The sequence below is a fragment of the Buteo buteo genome, chromosome 21 (assembly GCF_964188355.1).
Source record: "Buteo buteo chromosome 21, bButBut1.hap1.1, whole genome shotgun sequence".
Taxonomy (NCBI): Eukaryota; Metazoa; Chordata; class Aves; order Accipitriformes; family Accipitridae; genus Buteo; species Buteo buteo.
Genome location: NC_134191.1, coordinates 4,353,972 through 4,374,409, shown reverse-complemented (window position 1 = coordinate 4,374,409; position 20,438 = coordinate 4,353,972). Strand labels below are relative to the sequence as shown.

At 38.3% G+C, this 20,438-nt stretch overlaps 1 protein-coding gene across 1 annotated transcript in view; it reads right to left on the bottom strand.

The window, feature by feature from the left end:
- Positions 1–20,438, bottom strand: part of CNTN3 (contactin 3) — a 115,621-nt gene that overhangs the window by 52,270 nt on the left and 42,913 nt on the right. The window contains exon 3 of the mRNA XM_075052631.1: positions 3,541–3,636. Coding sequence (XP_074908732.1) covers positions 3,541–3,636 — 96 coding nt within the window. The remainder of the gene's footprint in view (positions 1–3,540; positions 3,637–20,438) is intronic.

The window sequence follows — 20,438 nt, the reverse complement described above, 5'->3', positions numbered from 1 at the left end:
TTTATCAGGGTATAACAGTGAGACATATTCTTGCTGCTTTATATACGTAGAAATATCCTTGCCATATTGCATGAAATAGGAACACATATGTTCGTGATTAGCTTCATGTGATAAGACAAGTAGAATTTCCTTGCAATTTCCAAGCAACAGCTTGTTGGCTCCACAACTTTCTTGCCATTTACTTAAGATCTCATGGGTTATGGTCATATTCAACATAGTAACAAGGTAACAGAGAGTATATCCACCAACATAAAACTAATGCCTAGTTTTTCCAGGCAAGCCTGAATTCTTTGAAATGTCTGAATAACCATCAAGCAAGCCTTTACTTCTACCAGTAAAAATCCTCTTTTTCTCTGTGTATAAAACAGCCCTGAAATCACCACAGACAACACAGAAGGACTGCGCCTCATTGCTTCCTGCTCTCCCGAAGAGCAGAATATACCTCATAAATCCAAAATCAATGTCAGATTAGTAGAACGGACTGTACTAAACAAACATAAATCACAAACATCTAGCAAACAGAAATAAAAGCAGAAGACAAGAAACATGATAATCAAGATACACAAACAGTAGTAACAGTAGGTAAAACCCTAAAGGAACTTGCGGATTTGCTTTACTCAGGGCTTTGTCACTCCTTAGATACCAATTTTGGAACAAAATCAATAGTAGAGAAAAATAATTTTTAGATCTCCGTATGTCTAGCCTTTTCCATTCTTGGCAGAATGGAAAAAAATTAGCATTGCATGAATGTTTTTTAAGCTGCTGCATGTTAAGTGTGTCCAATATTAAGTTTTGTATGTTGAGATGTTTGTTATATCAACAGTCCTTTAAAACCATCAAAGACATAACAGTAACAGTCAAAATAGCTGTAGAGAGTTCAGTAGAATTTAATGGTTGTAACAACTGAAAAAGATAGCAGCAGATGTCATTTTATCTCTTGAGTATGTGGGTGAGATGATTTACTCATTTGTGGAAAAACAGGGTATTTTAACAGGTTCCCTGTAACAGAATTAAAATTATATACAGAAGTATGGTCATGCAGAACGATGACAGATGACCATCTTAATTATCCAAAAATCACTGCTCAATTACAATACAACTTACATTAGCTAACATAAAACCCAGCTGAATTAGTAAAATACTGGGGGGGAAGCCTTCACACACAAAGCCAGTCATTTATTGAATCTCCCATTCAGTAAATCTCAAACAAGACTGCTTAAAAAAACCGGAATGCCAAAAACTGAAAATGCACTAACTCTGAAGAAGATATTAGAGCAGTTTGTGATATAGCTCATGTTTAATGACAGAAATATGAAACTGATCTGTGCACCCTCAACTGGAAATACTGACCATCATCTTCCTCCCCCTGTACACCAACAGCCATCACAGAAATGAAGCTAAAATACAAGCTCAGCATATAAGCCTATGTGCACGAAGTTAAATTGAGTTTCATTGTTGGTTTAAATTGTAGATGTCCATACCCTGATGGAACTGGAACTGCAAACTTCAAAAGGACAAAAGTACCATTAACTGCATGAATAATTTGCTCCCCATTGAAAGGGCATATTCGTATTACTTATGTAAATATCTGTGGCTAAGATAAGCAAAGAAAAAAATATGCCAAATTGTAGAAGGGAAGCAATTTCCTTTTCCCATACTATGAACTGGTATTTCTTTTGGGATGAACATTGGTTTCTATTGTAACTGGAATGCTGTATATGGAAGAATAATCACAATTTAATCAAGTCTCCTCTTGAAGACTCCTTACAGAGAATGCAAGAAATAAGTGCAATTAAGCTAGCAAGAACTTAGAAATTGCACGACATGACAGAACACAAAAGAACAGTATTTTGCAGGCTAAAGGGGAGGAGAAAACAAGGTATTTGAGAAGGTTTTAAGGATTAGTATTGTCTGAAATTATTTGATAGCTCAGTGCGACAAATACAACATCAAAGAAAAAATAATAAAATAATCAGATCACCAATCTGCAAAGGGCTGAACAGCCCTCAGAGCCTGCAGGCCAGGTCAGCTGTTCCTAAACCATCCTTGCTATTCCTAAAAAACTATTTCTGCTTAATGGATAGATACTTTATCTAAGACTTACCAACCTGCATCCTACTGTGCCAGATCTAGAGGCACTGTATGCTTGATGTCACTGTGCTATAGGTTTATTTTAGTGAAGAAAGAAGAGGAAGGATTTTTTTCCACCTTACTCCATGTCTCCTGAAAACTTTAACAGTTAATCCTCCAACTCTCAAACAAATCCAAGGATTTTAAATAATTCTGGTACCAACTCTCAATTCCATTTGATAATTCAGGGAGCCCTCCGCTCTCTTCTTTTGCATGAATAACACAATTAGTGGTGGTGGTGGGGGGTGTCAATCATATCCCATCTGCTGACTGCAAAAGAAATTCTCACCTCTTCAAAGTGCTGATTTAAACCACCATTCTTAGCAATATAAGCATGTTTTGTATCACCTCCTGTTTGACACCTCACACTTAAACATTGCAAAAGTCAGGCAGAGTTGTAGTCAGTTTGGCAATCACCTCTAGGTGTATACCCATGCAAGGGATAAGAGTCAAAATGGCTGGGGTAATTCTGACTTTGGACTGCATATAGAAGCAAAATTTAATCATTCTAATTCTTATAGATAGCTGGGAGAATGACCCATTTTCTCAGCAGCTGAGAAGACAAAGCTGTTGTAAGGCTATAAAGATGATTTAAGAGTATGTATCGGTTTAGAAAGAGAAAAATTCTGCAAGCTCAGACAGTTGTAAAATTGCCATTTTATGGCTGTGTCTGCTTGGACTCTGCCAAATTTAAGAAGCCGCAATACCTATATTATTGTATCCAATCTTTAGCTTATATTACCTTGTCTTTGCAATCAAATCTAATGTTTAACATCACAGCCCTTCAATAATGAGACTCCATATCAATTAAAAACAAATAAAACCAGTTACTTTCAAATATTACTTGAGGCTTAATAGCAATTAGTCAAAGACTGAAGATGCAGAAGGAATGATAAAAACGTACTTGCCACTTTTGGTCCACCAAGAATCCACACATCCGGATTTCTCTCCGCCCTTGAGACAGCAGTGTTGTAAATTATGCCAGCATCATTACATTACACTATCAAGTGTCTTGATTGCAAGAAAATAGGCAGATACTAGCATAATTAAAGACAACAATATACTCTTTGCAATTGTCTAGCCATAGAGAAAAACCAGATTCATCAAGGCTCGGCAATTGTGAAATTGGGCAGAATTATCCAGAAGATACTCAATTAATTACTGGAAATATCATAAAAATCAGACATGTTAAGTGCACAGAAATTACTAGGAGCTAGAAAGGGATTTCAAAATAAAAGTAAATCCTCATAAGTACTTCCCTCCCCCTCTTTTGGTTTTGTTTTCTCTCTCTCTGTATTTACTTCAGAACCCATGTTTCATTCTTGCTCTCTCTCCTGCATTTCCAGGGAGATATTCCACTTTACGGTCAATCGGCTCCAGTTGAAGCACAAAGCCTGGAAGGTCCCTTACCTCCCGCCCGGGGGGGTGGTCCGCAGAGCAGCACGACTCCCTGTCCCTCTCGAACTGACACCGCGCTTCTCATTTTCGTCCTGGAGTTTTCAAGATCTGTTGTTGAAAGAAAAGTGAGCTGGATATTACGAAACAGAAAAGACTAAATACACAGGAGTTTCAAGTTCTCAAACCCTGATATCAAATCTCTTAGTAGGCAACTAAGTTCAGTGATTTCAGTGAATCAGTTGCAAAAGAAATGGCTGTTCAACATGAGGGAGGATGACAGAATTAGGACTGAAATGAACTAATTTACAAGAACATAATTAAACAGATCCTATGGCTAATTTTGTTCTTATGCTAGGTTTATGCTACCCTAATTTTGATGACCAAAAAGGAGTCATAACTGTAACTTAAAAATAGGTCTTTAAGCCACTCTTTCTTCCAAAATGAAGGCTCTGATGAAAATAGCATCAAGATCCTACTGAGCTCCTCTAACCAACCGTAAAATAACGCTAATAACACAGCTATTCAGTGTAGGGTTCGGCGTTCGGAAGATCTCGCGATGTCACGGAAAGTTAGAGGGTTAGTTGCAGCCTTGTGATGTACCTGTAACCCCACCTCCCCTTGTTAGTATAAAAGGAATTAACTGCGCAATAAAAGGCAGAAGTTGGCGCTCACACTGTGTGTGTTATCTGTCTCTTTCCCTGGTCCGGGCCGACCAGTGATCTAAGCGTGGCACCTTGATATGTAGCGAACGCTACAATTCAGAAAACGGACATATATCTTTTCAAACAGAAAAGAAACCCCTCGACCATCTCCCGGCAGCAGAATCCCTTGTAACATCGCTAAGCTCTGGCAAAGGCAAGTGCTTTGCACCTCCGTGTATTGGCCCAGCACTCTGCTCTGCCTGGCTTCAGATCTTCTGTGATCTTTTTAAACTGTGTAAGAGGAGAAACAAATGCTACCAAGTATATATAAATGCAAAATTTCAGAGCAACAGTATTTTATCCTAAATCTAAATTAACCTTCCCTCTAACTGGTGACTCAAGATCCAAGAAAGTATGGCCTCATTATGTCCTTAAATTAAGCTAGATGTAACATTCAATACAAACTAAGATTGAGGTACTAGCTACGAAATATTTTTTCCATGAATAAGCAATGTATTTTTCCATAATAAAACCCAAGAGAAGACAATTTAAAAAAACCTGTTTGTTTATAACCTTGTAAAGGATACTAACACAGTCTTTAAAATAAGACTACCTTTATAACTAAGTGTAATAGGAGTAGTGAGTTGACCAACAGGAGCTATTTCCCAAAATGTAATATTTTATAATATTGAAAAGCAACAGCTGTTACAATCAGAACACTGAACAACAGTGATTAGAATTTCAATGCTTCATTTTAAAAAGATACATTTAATGCCGCAATAAGATATTGTTGTATTATTCTTAGTTACTGCACATAAAGCTCAGAGAAGTTTCTTAAAAGGGCTGTTTTAAGCCTTCCAACTGAGTTTCTGTGCAGGTACATCTCAGGGCCTATGTTTTCATGCACATAGTAAGTTTGGATCCTTCCACTGAACACGCAGAAGTCACATAAAACCACAGCCAAACCGATTTCACCAAGAGATCAGAACAGTGTGCCCTGCAATTCATTTCAGGCCTTTCGAGCATCTTTCTCTTCCCTCCCTGACAATATAGATTCATTAGACGCCCCTAACACAATTCCCCTGAGTCATGAAAGGAAGAACCAAGAGCTGACAGCACCCAGAGGACACACACTACTCTGTATTAGAATGAAAAGAGCTATGCAATTTGGATTTTAAGGTTTACCCAAAAAGAAAGAAAAAAAAAATATTTATTTTACATATAAAATGAGTTTAGACCAAATTTTGCCCTCTTACATCACAATCACTGAAAGTCATAAATCTTATAATTTCTGTAATTAAAATGAAATGGTTTATCACTGCTTTCTAAGCACGTGCATTCATTTATTGCAAACACAGACCTTCAGAAACTTGGTTGTCTTTGTGCTGTCCAACACATGGTATGAGCACAATGGGATTGGGCTGGCAGCACCTCACGAAGGGACGTGACCTGTGGGACATGCCAAGGCATTCCAAAAGGTACGTCCTCATTATCCCACAGGTACCCAGTGGGGACCCACTGCAGCTCTGCAGTTTCATCTGTTGCAATATTGTACTGCAGAAGTTATTAATCACTGACTGCTGATGAAGACTGCTGTCACAGGGGAATAGTTTTTTGGGAAACAAGAAGCAATTCAGAATCCATCAGAAAATGAAGAATATGAGCCATACTACAATAAAAGAATAATTTTTTCACTAATTAGCAGGAAGCTCTCCACCCTACCTTCTAGAGTGGTTTAACTACCAGACTAATCACACAGCTGCAGAACTATGATCACTTAATTCACTTATATACTTGCTTTACACATTGTCTGGCACCACTTTGAAAATAATTAAAAATCACCATGCGAAATAGTAATAGAGTTCTCTATTAGCATTATACAATGAAGTCCAAACCTCTGGCCTTGGAAAGTACTCACGGCTTGTATACAAGTTTCTGGTCTGGTTTTCAGGCATCTCTGTAGCATAGTCAGAGTATTAAAGGTCAAAGCCAGCCATGTTCAGTAGAATAGCAAGAGAGATTAGCAGGGGTTTTTTGTTTGGTTTGGTTTTTGTTTGTTTGTTAGGGTTTTGTTGTTGTTGTTTAGAGTTTGGGGGTTTTTTTGTTGTTGGTTTTTGGTTTTTTTTTTTTTAATAAAGTCAGTATCCTAACCACAATAACACTAGGGAGTAGTGCTGTATCTTCTAACAAAACTTGCTATTACATGAAATCATTGGGAAGGAACATCAAGTTCTCAGAAAACTGACAGGGTAAATAAAATACTGTAAAAGGTGGACAAATAATGGAAAAAGATTGTTTACTTTTACAGATCAATTTGTATCTCTAAAATCAGAGGCTTTTATCCTGCTGAAATGTCTTAATAGATAAAATATTACTGGAAACAAAGAATGAAGATAAGAACAGGACAGAAGATGGCTTTGAGAAGCGATGAGTCAGAACAGGACTCGCTTTTCAGCACCCCACGGGATGACAATATCACACGGTTTTGTTTGAAAGAAAAGGGCAGCAACATATATAAAGTACTTCTGCGTTTTACCTCTTGATGTATAGATTGTTTTATTCATCATCAGATTTTTAAAACTTCTAACACTTTCTCAAACTGGTCACCAAAATAAAATGTTTTCATCAGTTTCTCTTGCCTACATCTTTTTACTTCTTTCTTACATTTATTATGCCCCACTTTTATCTCCTTTCATCTCAAATGCTACCATTCCGGTAGGAAATGAGCAACTTTATTACTTAACTCTACCAGGCAAAGTCTCTCATCGTAACGCTGAAAATATTTTGGTACAAATGTTACAAAAACCTGACTACACAAGGAAAAAAAAAAATCCAACTTAAATCCAATCTAGAACTGTGTAATTTGCAAATTAAATGCTTTTATTGCCTGTTTATAGTTTGCCTTATAGAAGAAAGTTTAAAATTAGCAACTGAGACTTTTCTGACTCCTGAAACAGCATTTTCTTCTCCCTTCCCCTGCTAATACCTGTATTTGCCTCATTGCTTTAGTACCAAATACTTAGTTACATCAGCTGAAATACATACGCCATTGCAATAAAATGGAGCAAGAAAATGTAATTCAGCTTTATTGAAAAGTCTTTCATTCTGCCTGCAAAGGAGAACAATGAAACGTGTTCTTGCACATACTAACAGCAAGGATATGAAAACTGCATATTCCATCAGGTTCTCTCCTTCCATTTAACAAGCTAAGTTTTCAGTCTCAAGCACATTACTAAGAAAGACTTCAAATATGGAGTAAAAGTAACATGAGCGTCATTTCCACTGCCTCTGCCCCAGAGTAACTCTTTATGCATTTGGAACAGAAGCATATAAAATTTCATGTGATACCCACAGTTATTAAAAGATACAGATTTGTGAATTCACGGGCGGGGGGGGAGAGAATATGCTACCTGAAGCATCTGTAGAAGGTAAAGCAGACCTTGTTCTCACCTGATGTCAACACGTGAGAAAGAATAAAAGATTTGATCTTCATCTGCAGAACACATGCCAGTTGACTGCATTCATTGCAGTTCACTGCAAATACCTTTTAAAAATGTATCTGGTTTCTGTAATCTTGTATAATCAAGGAAGGTAAGCAAACAGATCATGCAAGATTAGATCAAATATTGCATCTGTGCTTTGAAAAGACATAGAACACCATGTTATGAAAAATCCAGAGAATTTTTGATGGCAAAGCTGCTCCAGACACGACTCCTAGCTTGTGGCAGCATTGAGTTATATCACACTGTGCCAAGAAACCTGAGTGATGTTTCACCCCTGGTCACACGTATCCGTATACAGGATCTTCATAAAATTAGTAGAGGTTGCTAGAAGTTATACCAACTTAAAAAAAAAGTAAAATTAAGAAGTTAATGCACAGGACACATTCACTCCCTGGAGAGGAGCAGGATTCAGTGCGTTTCCAACTCTAAGCCCAGTGACACCCAAGCATCTTATTACATCAATTGATATTCATTCTCAACACACGTTTATTAGCAATTCTACCATGTTTTGATAACTACAGAACAAGGGTTCATGCTCTACAAACATAATTGTCCCTTAAGAGCCACAAAAATATTTATTCCATTACTTCATTAGACTCATTATTATTCAAAGCAGCAGAACTTGTTAAATGTACTTTATGTATAATTCTGTACTGGTAGGATGTTCAAGTATCTAAATGAGTGAGACAACCAAATCTTAACTGTTTTCTTGAATAGGTAATTCTGAAGTGGGGACTTTGTTCGATGTCAGCACATAATGAAGTACTAATTCATAACCCGCTCGCCCTGGTAAAAGTCACATTATTAAAAAGAAATGAAATACCAGACTCTCAGCTCTTAAGAAAAAAATAACAGCCTCAGCATGTTGTAATACCTATGTTGGTAATGCCAACTTCTGAAGAAAATAGAGTAACACAAATTAGTTTCTTTAAAAAACAAAACCAAACACAAAACCACACAAAAAACTCCTCACCATCATCACCTAAATCACCTACGTGCATAAGCAAACCTTCTTCCCCACCACCACAAAATTGGCTACACCAAGGCATTTCTGTGACCACGTATTTTATACTTCTTTAGACAGATGCCAGAAACTGAGTGTACACTTGGCATAGTTTTAAGTTTATTAAAAGTACTTGTATCTGCTCAACAGAATAGCTGGATACAGGGCCTGTTAATGCCAACACACTGCCTGCAGACATAGAGCACTTAGAAAAAAAGCACAACAGAGCTGCATATGGAACAAGTGAGACTTTGTGCTGCCTTCCCTGTGCTTTGGATCAAGCCTGGGAGAACCATGCTGGGGTGGAAGGGAGGGATAGGACCAAAAATTATCTCTGTAATCATCAATTCTTTTTGGAGGTAAAGAAAGGATAAAAATATTAACAGTGCAAAAGTGAACATTAGTCAAAGTATGCAAAGAATCAGGGTGATTTGTCACTCCAGAATAGATTCACGGGCTACTGGGGAACCAGCTCCACAGTTTCTCTGTCTGAGTGTACTTCTTCAGGCCAGGAACAGCAGCATTGCTCCTCCAGGTTGAGACCCAGCCCTGCTGCCAACAGCCACCAATGCCCTGGCCATTTCATGCCCTGAAGGCTCCAAGGACAGGGAAAGCAGAAACAACCTCAAGGCACTTTTTATTCACCACCCAAAGCACTACTTGGACAACTTTGAGTTTTTAGTTTGAAAAACTGCTCCTGTCTCTGCTCACATTACATTAGTCTCACTCAGCAAAGCCCATCTAAGCACATTTCTTGCATCTATAGAAATATTGCTAATAAAATGCAGCAAACTTCTACATAGAAGAGTGAGCAGGTGAGGGAAGAGACCCTTGCAAGTTGTTTCCATTGCATGAAAAGCAGAACATCTAACAAGCAAGTCATGCAGGGGTTAACAGGCTGCTGGAGCCAGCTGGCAGTGAACAACAGCACCAAAAACTTACTTACAAAACTTTTAAACTCTTCACCTACCCTTAAATCACTTTGGGTGCAGCAAAAAAATGAAACAGGGAAGAATTAAATACACTTACACCAATTAAACAAGAATAATTTTAAAATTATACAACAAAGTCTGTGTTATATAAACACAAAGAGGAAAAGGTAAAACGAAATTGGCACAGATGTATCAGAGTGCAGTGAACATGAGATACCAGCATGGAAAAAAGCCGAAGAGTCTGCAGTAATGAGGGAGAAAGAGGGACAGAGAGCGATGAGATGCTTTTGTGGGCTGTGTGGAACCGAAGGAAGAGACCAGAGGCAGCAGAGGAAAGGAAAAAAAAAAGAAAGAAAAAAGTAAAGGAACATTAACAGCATAAAAGTTGAGTCAACATCTGATGAGCAGGGAAATTTTTTTTTTAAACACGCTTCACACTGACAAAAATGCACAGAAAGAACTGGAAAAAATAGTGTTAAAAGGGAAATGCATGTTTTGAAAGAAAAATTCTCCAATAGGTATTTCCAAAAATATGCCTGCCATAAATTCATATTATCTGGGAATTACCACTCAACTCAAGGCAAACACAGGACTGAACAAAGCAATTCAAGCAATTTGAGAAATATCTCAGGAGGGAAGGATGTTTGCTCAAGGAAATTATCCTACAGCCGAGTTCTCAGATGCAACACAGATTTTGCCCCCCTAACACTTTCCTAACACAAACCCTAAGAATACCCTGAGAGTCTACAAAGCACCTCCATCACTAACCGCTCGTGACCACAAAGCAGGTTTAGTACTGAAGAACAACAGGCTATTCACGTTTTAATAAACAGATGGCTGAATGCTTTGCCAGATCTAGGTCTAATTACCTGAAGGGTTTTTTTTATTTATTAAATAAGTAGCAGTGTTTCTAAGAAGGCTTTCCTCAATAAATAAATAAATCAATGAAAACCATCATGCAACAGTTCATTTTTGAAGCACTGGGAACATGCTGATGACAATGGGATTTTTCTTCTGTCACTGACTTCACTCATTTATCTTTCTAAAAACAGCCACCTTCCTTAAAGAAACGGACAGATTCTCCCACAAATATTACAGAATATAGTTGGGTTGTCACCAGAAAGTATTGCTAGGATACGGGTAACCAAAATCTGTCATCTCTTCCATCTCACTTGGTATGGAGCACCTGGCAAAAAGCCCCAGTGCTTTGATTAGGGCCATGTGGACTATAACAGATGTAACGATGACAAATAACAGATATAGCAGATGACTAAGTGTCTTATCAACAGATGTCTTGCCACAGCTGCTGCTTCACATGTAAAAATACACTAACTTGTTAGTCAGCATAAAAATCCAATATTCACAGACCTTCAAAATATTTATAATTCTCATCTCAAATTATGTGTCCTACCTGGGTTAAGCAAAATAATATGAAATGCACAAGTTTATGTAGAGCTGCAAACATAAGCAGGGCCGTTAACTCCAACACAGCTAATTAAAAACACGGCCCCTGGAGGAAACTGTACCATCTTTATGGAGCTGCTCCAGTTCTCCAGAGCAAGCCTCGAGCTTTCACAACCTGAGGACCACCTCTCTGAGGATCAGGCTCTCCAAAGCTCTGCAACCCTGAGACTTGCGTTCCTTGCTGTGATTAAAACTCTGAAGTCGCTTTACCTGTTTATGCCTGTCCCTCTACCACCAGCTCGGCAGCCTGCAGGCACGTGCAATGAAACAAGCCTTCTCCCCATCCACGAGCTACAATACCAGAGTAATCTGCCTAGAAGAAGAAAGCAAACCTTAACCCATGACCTACCCTGCCAAAATCACCTGTGCCATTTTCTTTTCTGGAATTGGTTGGGTTTTATCTCTAGCTCCAGCTGCTCTTCAGTATTTTTAGCTTGACATGTTGGGGAATCCTGAAGAGTAACACTAATGGATTTTTATTTTTTATTTTAGTAATTCTCCAGTATACTGTTTCTCAATCTAAAACCAGATGGGTTTGTCAGGTACATTACACATCAACCCTTAAGTTTAACAAAACAAGTACAAGGGAACTTAGAGAAGATGACTATTTCTACATAAGTGATTTCAGTAACCTACTTTAAATAAGCCACAGAGGGAATAGAGTGCAAGCATAGAAATTAATACTGTATCAAGAATAATATTTACAGAGGAATTCAGAAGAAATTAAAACTTTTAATTTTATTATCAGAGTTACTGGTAGATGAAAAACAGAGAGGCAGAAATAAAAGTAATACATTTTCATGGTAGCACATTTGCCTGGTTCATGTAGAGGAAGAACAGTTATTTTACTGTATTAACTATTCACATCACAATTTTAAGAAAGAGGTAAGTGAATTTTCACATTTGACAAATAAAATAACTCAGACTTAGTATCCTGAATATAGCATACGCTACTGACATTAATTGCTTCTGTGATGTCCAAATCTAACATTTCTGAAACAGGGATGTAATACACCCTTCCTTGTGTGCTCCACTACAACTGCAGCAGTATCTAGCCGAGTACAAAGACATTGCCACAGCATAAAACAGATTCTGGAAAATTGCTGCAAACATTTATGACTATAAATCTCTTAGGTTACTAGCTAGGATTAGACTACATTAACAGGCTCAGGAGGACAGGATAGATAAGAAAAATGATCTACTCCTATCCAGGCACCATACAGCAACACTAAACTTGTAGCGTAGTGGATGTTCAGGAGCACATCAAAGCAAACCAGAATATATTTTGTTCATTTCCTTTACAGTAGCCAAAAGTGGCTAAAGCAGATGGTCTGTAGCTACTTTCTTACAGGCTTCAGGGAACAAGGATGCAGTGAAATGCATTTCTTGCTATGATGTCATTTGCACCTGACAAGCAAAACCAGTATTTCTACCACAGATAAGGCAGGGGGAAAAAAAAACCAAAAAAAAACCCAAAAAAAACCCAAAAAAAACCCCAAACACATCATTATGATGCTGACAGTGGATGTTTAAAACAACAAAAAATTGCTAGGTTCACATAAAAATGCAAAAATGAAAAAATATAACTTGATCTCTAGGACACAGGACATCGTGCAGTCCAAGCAGCAGAATCACTTCTTGAATACTGAAAATGAAAGCCAAATGACAAAAAGTTTCCCATGAAGCTGTATCTCCAACCTGTGTGCAAGCACGAGTTCTTAAAAAAATTATTTATTCAAAAGCTAAAAACCACTACATAATCTAATTCAGTATTCTTGTGCAAACACTTTACTGTAGTCCCTAATAAAATTAAAAGAACATACTAAGGTTGCAAACTCAATCATTTGGAGTTAGAAAGTGCCAGAGTTAAGGTTGCTTAAGAACACAAATATTGGCTGAGCAAAAAAACCAAACCAGTAAGATTTTAGCACCAAGGGCTTGGGATGGGAATGTGCGTTGGCTCCTGTTGGCTGGGGACATGCTGCAGCTGGGAAAGGCACCAAGGGACATTTGCTATCAGGAGAGAAGCCACCAAGAAGGTTATGAACACAGGTCCCACGAAGCAGCCACCCGGACAAACCCCCAGCTCCAGAGAGCCCTAGTCCCAATGCCGTGGTCTCTCATGGGGTCTGGGATGCTTTAGAGATGCAGTTCCTACATGTTTCTGCCATTCCTCACGCACTTTCATGCTTGTCCCCTCTCCGCAACAGCTTCCCCTTCAGTCCTTGCTTCCCCAACTGTTCCAGCCACCTCAACCCTTATCAACACTCAGGCTCACCACATTCCCCAACTTTTCTTAAAATCCCTTTATCCTCAGCCTCATGAAACTCATTCTTCCAATCTCTTACCCCTTAATTATGGTCATGATATTAATTACAATCAATTAAATTCCTCTGTCTCCTCCCTTTTCTTTTAATCCAGAGGGATTTCATAGTTTTTGCTGCCAGGGTCTGAACTCAATGACAGACTGTCTCATCTCAACAGCAATGCCAGGCTCCATTAGGTGAGCATTACAGCAACAAACAGCAAGCGCAGGGAGCAATCAAGAGTTTGGGCGTGCTCTTGGTAAGCCTTCATGTGTAGGGGAAGACCTAGAAAGGGATTTTCTTGTCTATGTCTAAGGTACAGGGAGAAGGAGATGCTGCAGTGAAGCTGGGGAGCTTCAGGGAGCAGAATTTGATGGAGGTGTTTCTTAAACAGCAAAGACAAAGATTAAGAGTCAATTCAACCAGAACAGCCTAAAGGCCATCTCAGGATCATCTGGTCTCATTTTGGAGCTGCTCAGTATAGGTAGTTGATGATTTGTACCAGAATTTTCTGCTATTAGAGCAGCCAGTTTCTTGTCTTATCTGGAAACCTCTCCTTTCCTCAAGTGCTGCTGAGTATATTTAATTAGTTTTCAAGAGCCTGAATGTGGAAGGTGCCAAATTATTTTACACCTACAGCAAGCTGCAGCAGGCATCGAGCACATGGCAGCTCTTGCTGAGCACTGACTTCATGCTCCTGGTAGGACATTTAAGGAAACTTGACGAGCAGTAGCAACTTGCAGTTGCTCCAACACACACAGCAAGGCGCACTGCAGCAATTCTACTTATCTACACTGAAATATGTTTTCACTGTAAGCAACTTCCTTACACTTGTACCTTCCCATCAACAGACTCGCAGCAGTCAATAAAGAAATCATTTAGAGCGGAGCAAAGGCATGCCAGAGGAGTAAACACCACCATGACCTGCCAGGCTGGCGCTGGCTTTGCAGCAGCTCTCAGCAGCACGCTGCCGCTCGCCTGCCTATCGCCTTTTCACAGGAGCTTCTCCTGATATCATTTCTTAGGTAGGACAAATCCAAAGGCTGGAGCCAGATAGAGTCAAGTTAGAATTAAAACTCCAGACAGTTCAGAAGAAGCAGTAAGTTACTACATACTGGATAACAGTTTAATACCAGGGTTACAGAGTAAAACTGTATTGCAATATCCAGGAGAGCAAAAGAGTTCATCTAACAGTTCCTTCTGATCTTTCATCTTAGAAAGACATGAGTAACCTATGACACAGCTTATTTTCTCAAATCTAAAGTAATGTAAATGCTACCCACTACCCTACCAAACCACGGCTCCGTTCCTACCAGCTCACAAACACACACTAGTCAGCCTGACCAGAACTATAGACAGAGTCTACCCGCTGCAATTAAGCCAAAATGTCATTTGCTCTGCCACACATCTACTTCTGCCCCTCATACCCTCAGAGTATAAAAGCAGAACAGCCTTTTCAGGACAGGTGCCAGAGCTTCAGTCTGGTTACAAAACCTCTCTTTCAATATTAATCATTGCTCTGACCCAGATATAATAGACAGACATTTAAAAAACAAGCAGCGTAATCCCCATGCAGATAACAAATCCCATGTTTTGGTTTATAAAAACAGGAACAATAATCGTTACACAATTAAACAGGGGTAAATAGATGATAAAATCGCATTTGGTCTTGCTCAGAATGAATTGGTACCTGATACTGCATCATGTGGAGGAAGAACAAGAGACCTTTGCAAGCATGACTTGGAATAAATTAAATTCATTACACAAAGCAATGATTTGTGATAAGAACTCGCTCTAACTTGGTCTACTTGGACACCTTATATAATGAGAAATCAATGCAATTCAGGGTGTGTGCCAGACAAGTACCACAGTGTGGCTAAGTGTCCTGCTTTCAACCGAAAACAGTTGCAATGCATAGCAGCCCTTTTCCAGCCTCTAGACCAACATCATCTTCCCACGGACACTGGGATGTGAGAAATTGATTTTACCCTTCCCATGGAGTCAGTAAATACTGGAGTCTGGAAGTATGTTTAGGGCCCACAGTTTAGACACAAAGCTCAGAATTGGAATCTCTAGAAAATTTTTTTCAGTAAAGAAGGATTTATTATGAGGCAAAAAAGGTTTCTGAAAGAAACAAGATAGTAATTCCACTGAATCCCCATCAGAAAAGCTAGGAGAAAGAAAAATACAGGACAGATAAGACAGAACTAGCTTAAAGAGAGGCTATAGTTACTTTTAAATGGAAACGAACAAGAGAGTTAGTTATACACTAAGATGAAAGGGTAAATAAGAGTAGCATATGTTATTAAGAGAGGAGAAAAATGCTAGATTTTGTTAACCAAAGCAACTGAATATTCAAAAAAAATTCTTCTGAAGAGAATATGAAATAAAACCAGAAAGATTCACATATTAAGAAATCAAAGGTTTAAAAATAGCTGAATGCAAAGGAGCATGAACAATTGATAAGGAAATGCAAGACAACTGTTAGTATCAGATTATTAATAATCAAACCCACTTATCTGGTACTTGGGGAACGAGTGAGGAAGCCTACTGGCAAATCGCGAACAAGAGTTCAGAGAGCAGATGAGAAGCTGTGGCAGTGTAGAACTAGTCTCTAAACCAAGAAACCCAATAAATCACTGACTCATTTGATTGTTTAACTTCATTACTGGGTAAAATAGCAGTACATACAGTAGAAGCAATCAATATAAAAGCACTAGGAAAATACAAATCATTAGACATTACAATGATGGGAAGTTCATAAAGAGAAACTGCACTCAATGACATTACAGCTGCTGCCTTACATGCTGAGTTTGGAATAATGTCCCCAGACACTGGTTTCAGCCCATCATCTACAAGCTCTCATTCTCTCCATCAGCTCTGCAAGATCACAAGGCTATCCACACTGCCTGCGAAGTACTATTATAATGCAAACATTAATATGAAGTTGGTGGGGGGGTGCGTGTGTTTGTTTTTTTGAAATGGTACCACTTGTAAATGACAAATGTCTATGGAAAAAACACTGATTAAGCTTCAGTCTTAAGTTATTCCCATACATCATTAATATTTAAACATGGCTTGGCTGGTTTTGAGTAAAGGGGTTTTGACTTGTTTATTTCCATAGTAAGTGATATTAGAAAAAGAAAATCTGTATAACCTCTTAGTAAAGAGCTAAAAATTAAAAGTACTAAGGAAACAAATGAAGGCATGTGAAATTAAAGTGGAAAAGAGGGCTTCCACCTAACTGGTTAGTTCATCTTTCCAGTTTGCTCCATCCCCCAAAAGCTAGTGCAAACAGATTATCCAGAGCACTTTCTTCTTTGCTTTTCTTGCAGTAAGACGGCAAAAGAAGAAAATGCAGGGATCATTTGAGCACATTAACCTCCTTGGAAGAGAAGGGAACGAGACAAGATCTTTAGAGAATTGCATTCTGTCTGCCTCTGCAGTAATAGCATTACACGTGAATGAAAGCAAAATTATGTGGAAGACTGTTAGTTTACTGAAGGGTCAAAGAGATGACAGCTGTGGCAGGCAGCAGTAAACCTTTAATATGCCATGATGTACCAATGTGCATATCCTTCAGTGGATGAATAAATGTGGCTGAACAAGGGATTACACCTGAGCAAGCAACTGCATAGATTAATAAATTCAGCATCAGACCATTCAACAACAGAAGCTGCAGGAGTGGAGAAAAACAACTGCCCAGAAATACCTATCTGTTGTTCTGCTACTGCATTTATAAAACAAATACAATCCTAGTGTTACTGAAGAGAGGTTAATAGATTGAGACATGTACATAAGAAGAAAACCCCCAAAACACAGTGGGACCTCAAATCTTTTTGTTGGTATCTAAGCAGAATCATTAAGTGACAGATGCTCTATGTGCAGATTGATCTCCAGCCTATGCCAAATTGCTCCGCGTAGGGTGATGTAATCCTCAAAAGTATATCGTTAACTACAATTTAATAAAAAGCCATGGGCTGAAAAAATACAGTTTCATAAAAAAGAAAGAAGATCTTTCACTGCACAGGGCTGAGAGAGGTAATAACAGGAAAATAAAAAACAGGTACTGCATCTCTTCTCGTAAGTAGTGAGAATTTCCTTGGTTATTAAATGAGACTCCCCACAATTCACAGCCAGTGCTCTCTGTCACCGCTCACTACCATATTCTACTAGAAACACTTATGTAAATACATTATCGATACAAAAATAAAGACAGAAGCAACGCAGTGTAATAAGAGTAGCTCTGCAAGTTCCATCACTTTGGTATTAAGATACCTACTTTGCTTAGCAAGTAGCTATACCAACAATAAACATCAGGAAGCAAAGTAGGCAGGTTGACAGCAAATCGGAGCCCTGAAAAAGTAATCTTCTTACATTTAAAGTAAGAAAATACACAGTGAAGACATTTAAACAGTTATTCTCAATCCCTCCTAAATCTGACATTTATGTGTTGCAGCCCTGGGTTACTTACAGTTAAAATTTAATGTACATTTCTATATTCATTGAGTGTTAGTATAATTCAGTACATCACAAGACAACTGTGCTTGTTACATGCCTTTTAGCAGCACCATTTTTTCTATTTCAGAACTTGTTGCTGTAAAAGGCATTCAGAACTATTAAGTATTTATTTCAGTTTGAGTAGGCTCAAAATCCAATAGTTTATTAGCCATGAAGGGTGAAGTATGACACGGATAACACAGATGCATTTATGTTGACTGAAACGTTTTTTATGTTTGATTTTTTAAGTTGTAAAACTGCAGTTGAAAGATCAAAGCACTGAAGTCCTACTGAACATTCCTATCAACTTCAATGGGCTTTAGATCAGGTGCTTAATGTGGTATTAATGTAATGCAGATGTTTTTAAGTATTATCTTAATAGTATCTGTAGTATGCAAAATGGGCTAACAAGACCAATTAGGGTAATTCTGACAAACAAAACATGGGCTGAAATTCTTCCCTAACAATGACTTGCTTTTATTTTTCAGGGAATAGAAGCTTTATAAACTCTGTTTTCACAAATAAGCCATATTCCAGAGGCTTAAGAACAGTCCTAAAGTGAAAAAATCCTAAGGAAAGTCACCACTTCTCATTAAAAAAAAAAAAAAAAAAAGGCAGCAAGAATGAAAACAAAACCACTTTGTTTAGAGCTCTACCAGGCAGGAGGCATGCAGGAAATGTACAAATTTTTATAACTAAAAATTTTGGCACCTACAGAAGTGAAGCTAGCACTTCAAGAAACTCCTGTTAAAAAGATTTCAGAATTTAGGCATAAAGTCTAAATATCTAAAAATATAACTGATCATATTGGTTTAATATTTATGTATATTCTGTGATTGAAAGAAAACTTCCAGCTTTTAAACGCCTTAAAAAACCCCCACAACCAAGCAACCCCTTCACGCCCAAAAACCACCCCCCCAAACCCCACCACGAAAACCATCAAAAAAACCTTACAACTTAAGAACTAGACACTACACGTGCTAAATAATTCCAGCAGATTATTGCCCTCCAAAGAGTATCTAAGTCAGCAAAATTAACGCTGGAGTCAAAAACAATTATTGCCAAAATGTACATAGCTACTAGAGGACTGAACAAGAGGGATTATGAGGATGAAACATGAATGGGCTAATAAATAAACAATCCATTCGTCACCCACTGACAATAAATATGTTTGAATGCATGCAGAACGTTTGGTAGCAAAGCTGTTCTCAGCAGGACTCTGGCAATTACCAATAAAAGGTGGTGGACAACCAAAAGCAGGTGAACAACAAGGTGCATGCAAAACTGCAGTTCTAGAAGATCCTTATTTATTAGTGTCAGTACTAACGCTACCGCAACTGGGTTGCATCTCTGGTTCACAGCAAGCTGCGGCCCTCAGGATTAAGGTAGCACAGAGTTAAAGTATCTCCATTACAGCTATGGAAGAAAAATTTTGATTCAGGTCAATTTACATAACTATCTTCCATTGCACTTCAGACACTTATTATATTAAGCAAGTCCAATCAAGTGAAATATTTAATATGAGAAAAAGATGTACAGAGACGAAGCAACAGCTGCTTTTTTCAATCTCATTTAATGCCTTAAAATGGCAAGCAGATACCACTAATGGGATGGGAACCCTTTCGTACAAACTGGTTTTACACTCTGACCTGGGGCCTCATCCCTGTGATACAGAGGATTCAAAAGACCCTCCCCAGGTCAGGATATTCCCAGCTCCGGGCCACCAGTCACAGACCAACAGACAGAAGGGCTGGACACAAAGCCGGGGGTCAACACAGCACCCAGCTAAACCTCTGCTTGCACCCAACTTTCTCTTAAGAGATTCCAAGTTACATGAGGAGCAAAATCACTGCAAGTTGAGACTTATCTTCACTGAAAGTGGCACTTTTCTTAAGTTATATAAGCCATAATGTTGCAGGTCATTAAGTCTGTATTTTTGGCTGGGCATGTAGGCTGGCCTTCAACTTTCTGCAAGAGTTTCGCCCAGACAACCTACTAAAACAGTGGGAAAATCTTCGTGTTCATGAAAAAAATACACTAAAAAAAAGACATAATAAATACCTTTGGGTAAAAAGAAGATTTTTATATTTATATATACACACACACACACAGACAGATATCTCTCTCTCCAGAATACTCTTTCCCTTATTTCCTATGCTAGAAAGTCTCTGCTCTCTTTCCTCGCTATACTCCCCTCCTTCACAAGCTATTCATGCACAAGCTTTGAAAGATAGTAAGAGACAAGCAGATTTACATCAAAAAAAAAAAAAAAAGATAAGGTTGCCATGGGAATAAGACGACAAAAACTGTTACTTAATCCAACATAAAAAGGATGGGAACTGGAGAGAACTCAAATGGAATTGAAACTGTCACCCCAACTGATAAGGTTATGATCTGCAACAACTGCTTTTTCTCCCTCATTTACTCTATGCTTTTATGTAATTTCATTTTCTCTTCAGATACTATTTACAGAATACAATAACTCAAGTTAAGATCCAAAAAACTTAAAAAAAATCAGAAGTAATATTTTCCAATATGTTGCTCGCTACTGTCACTCACTT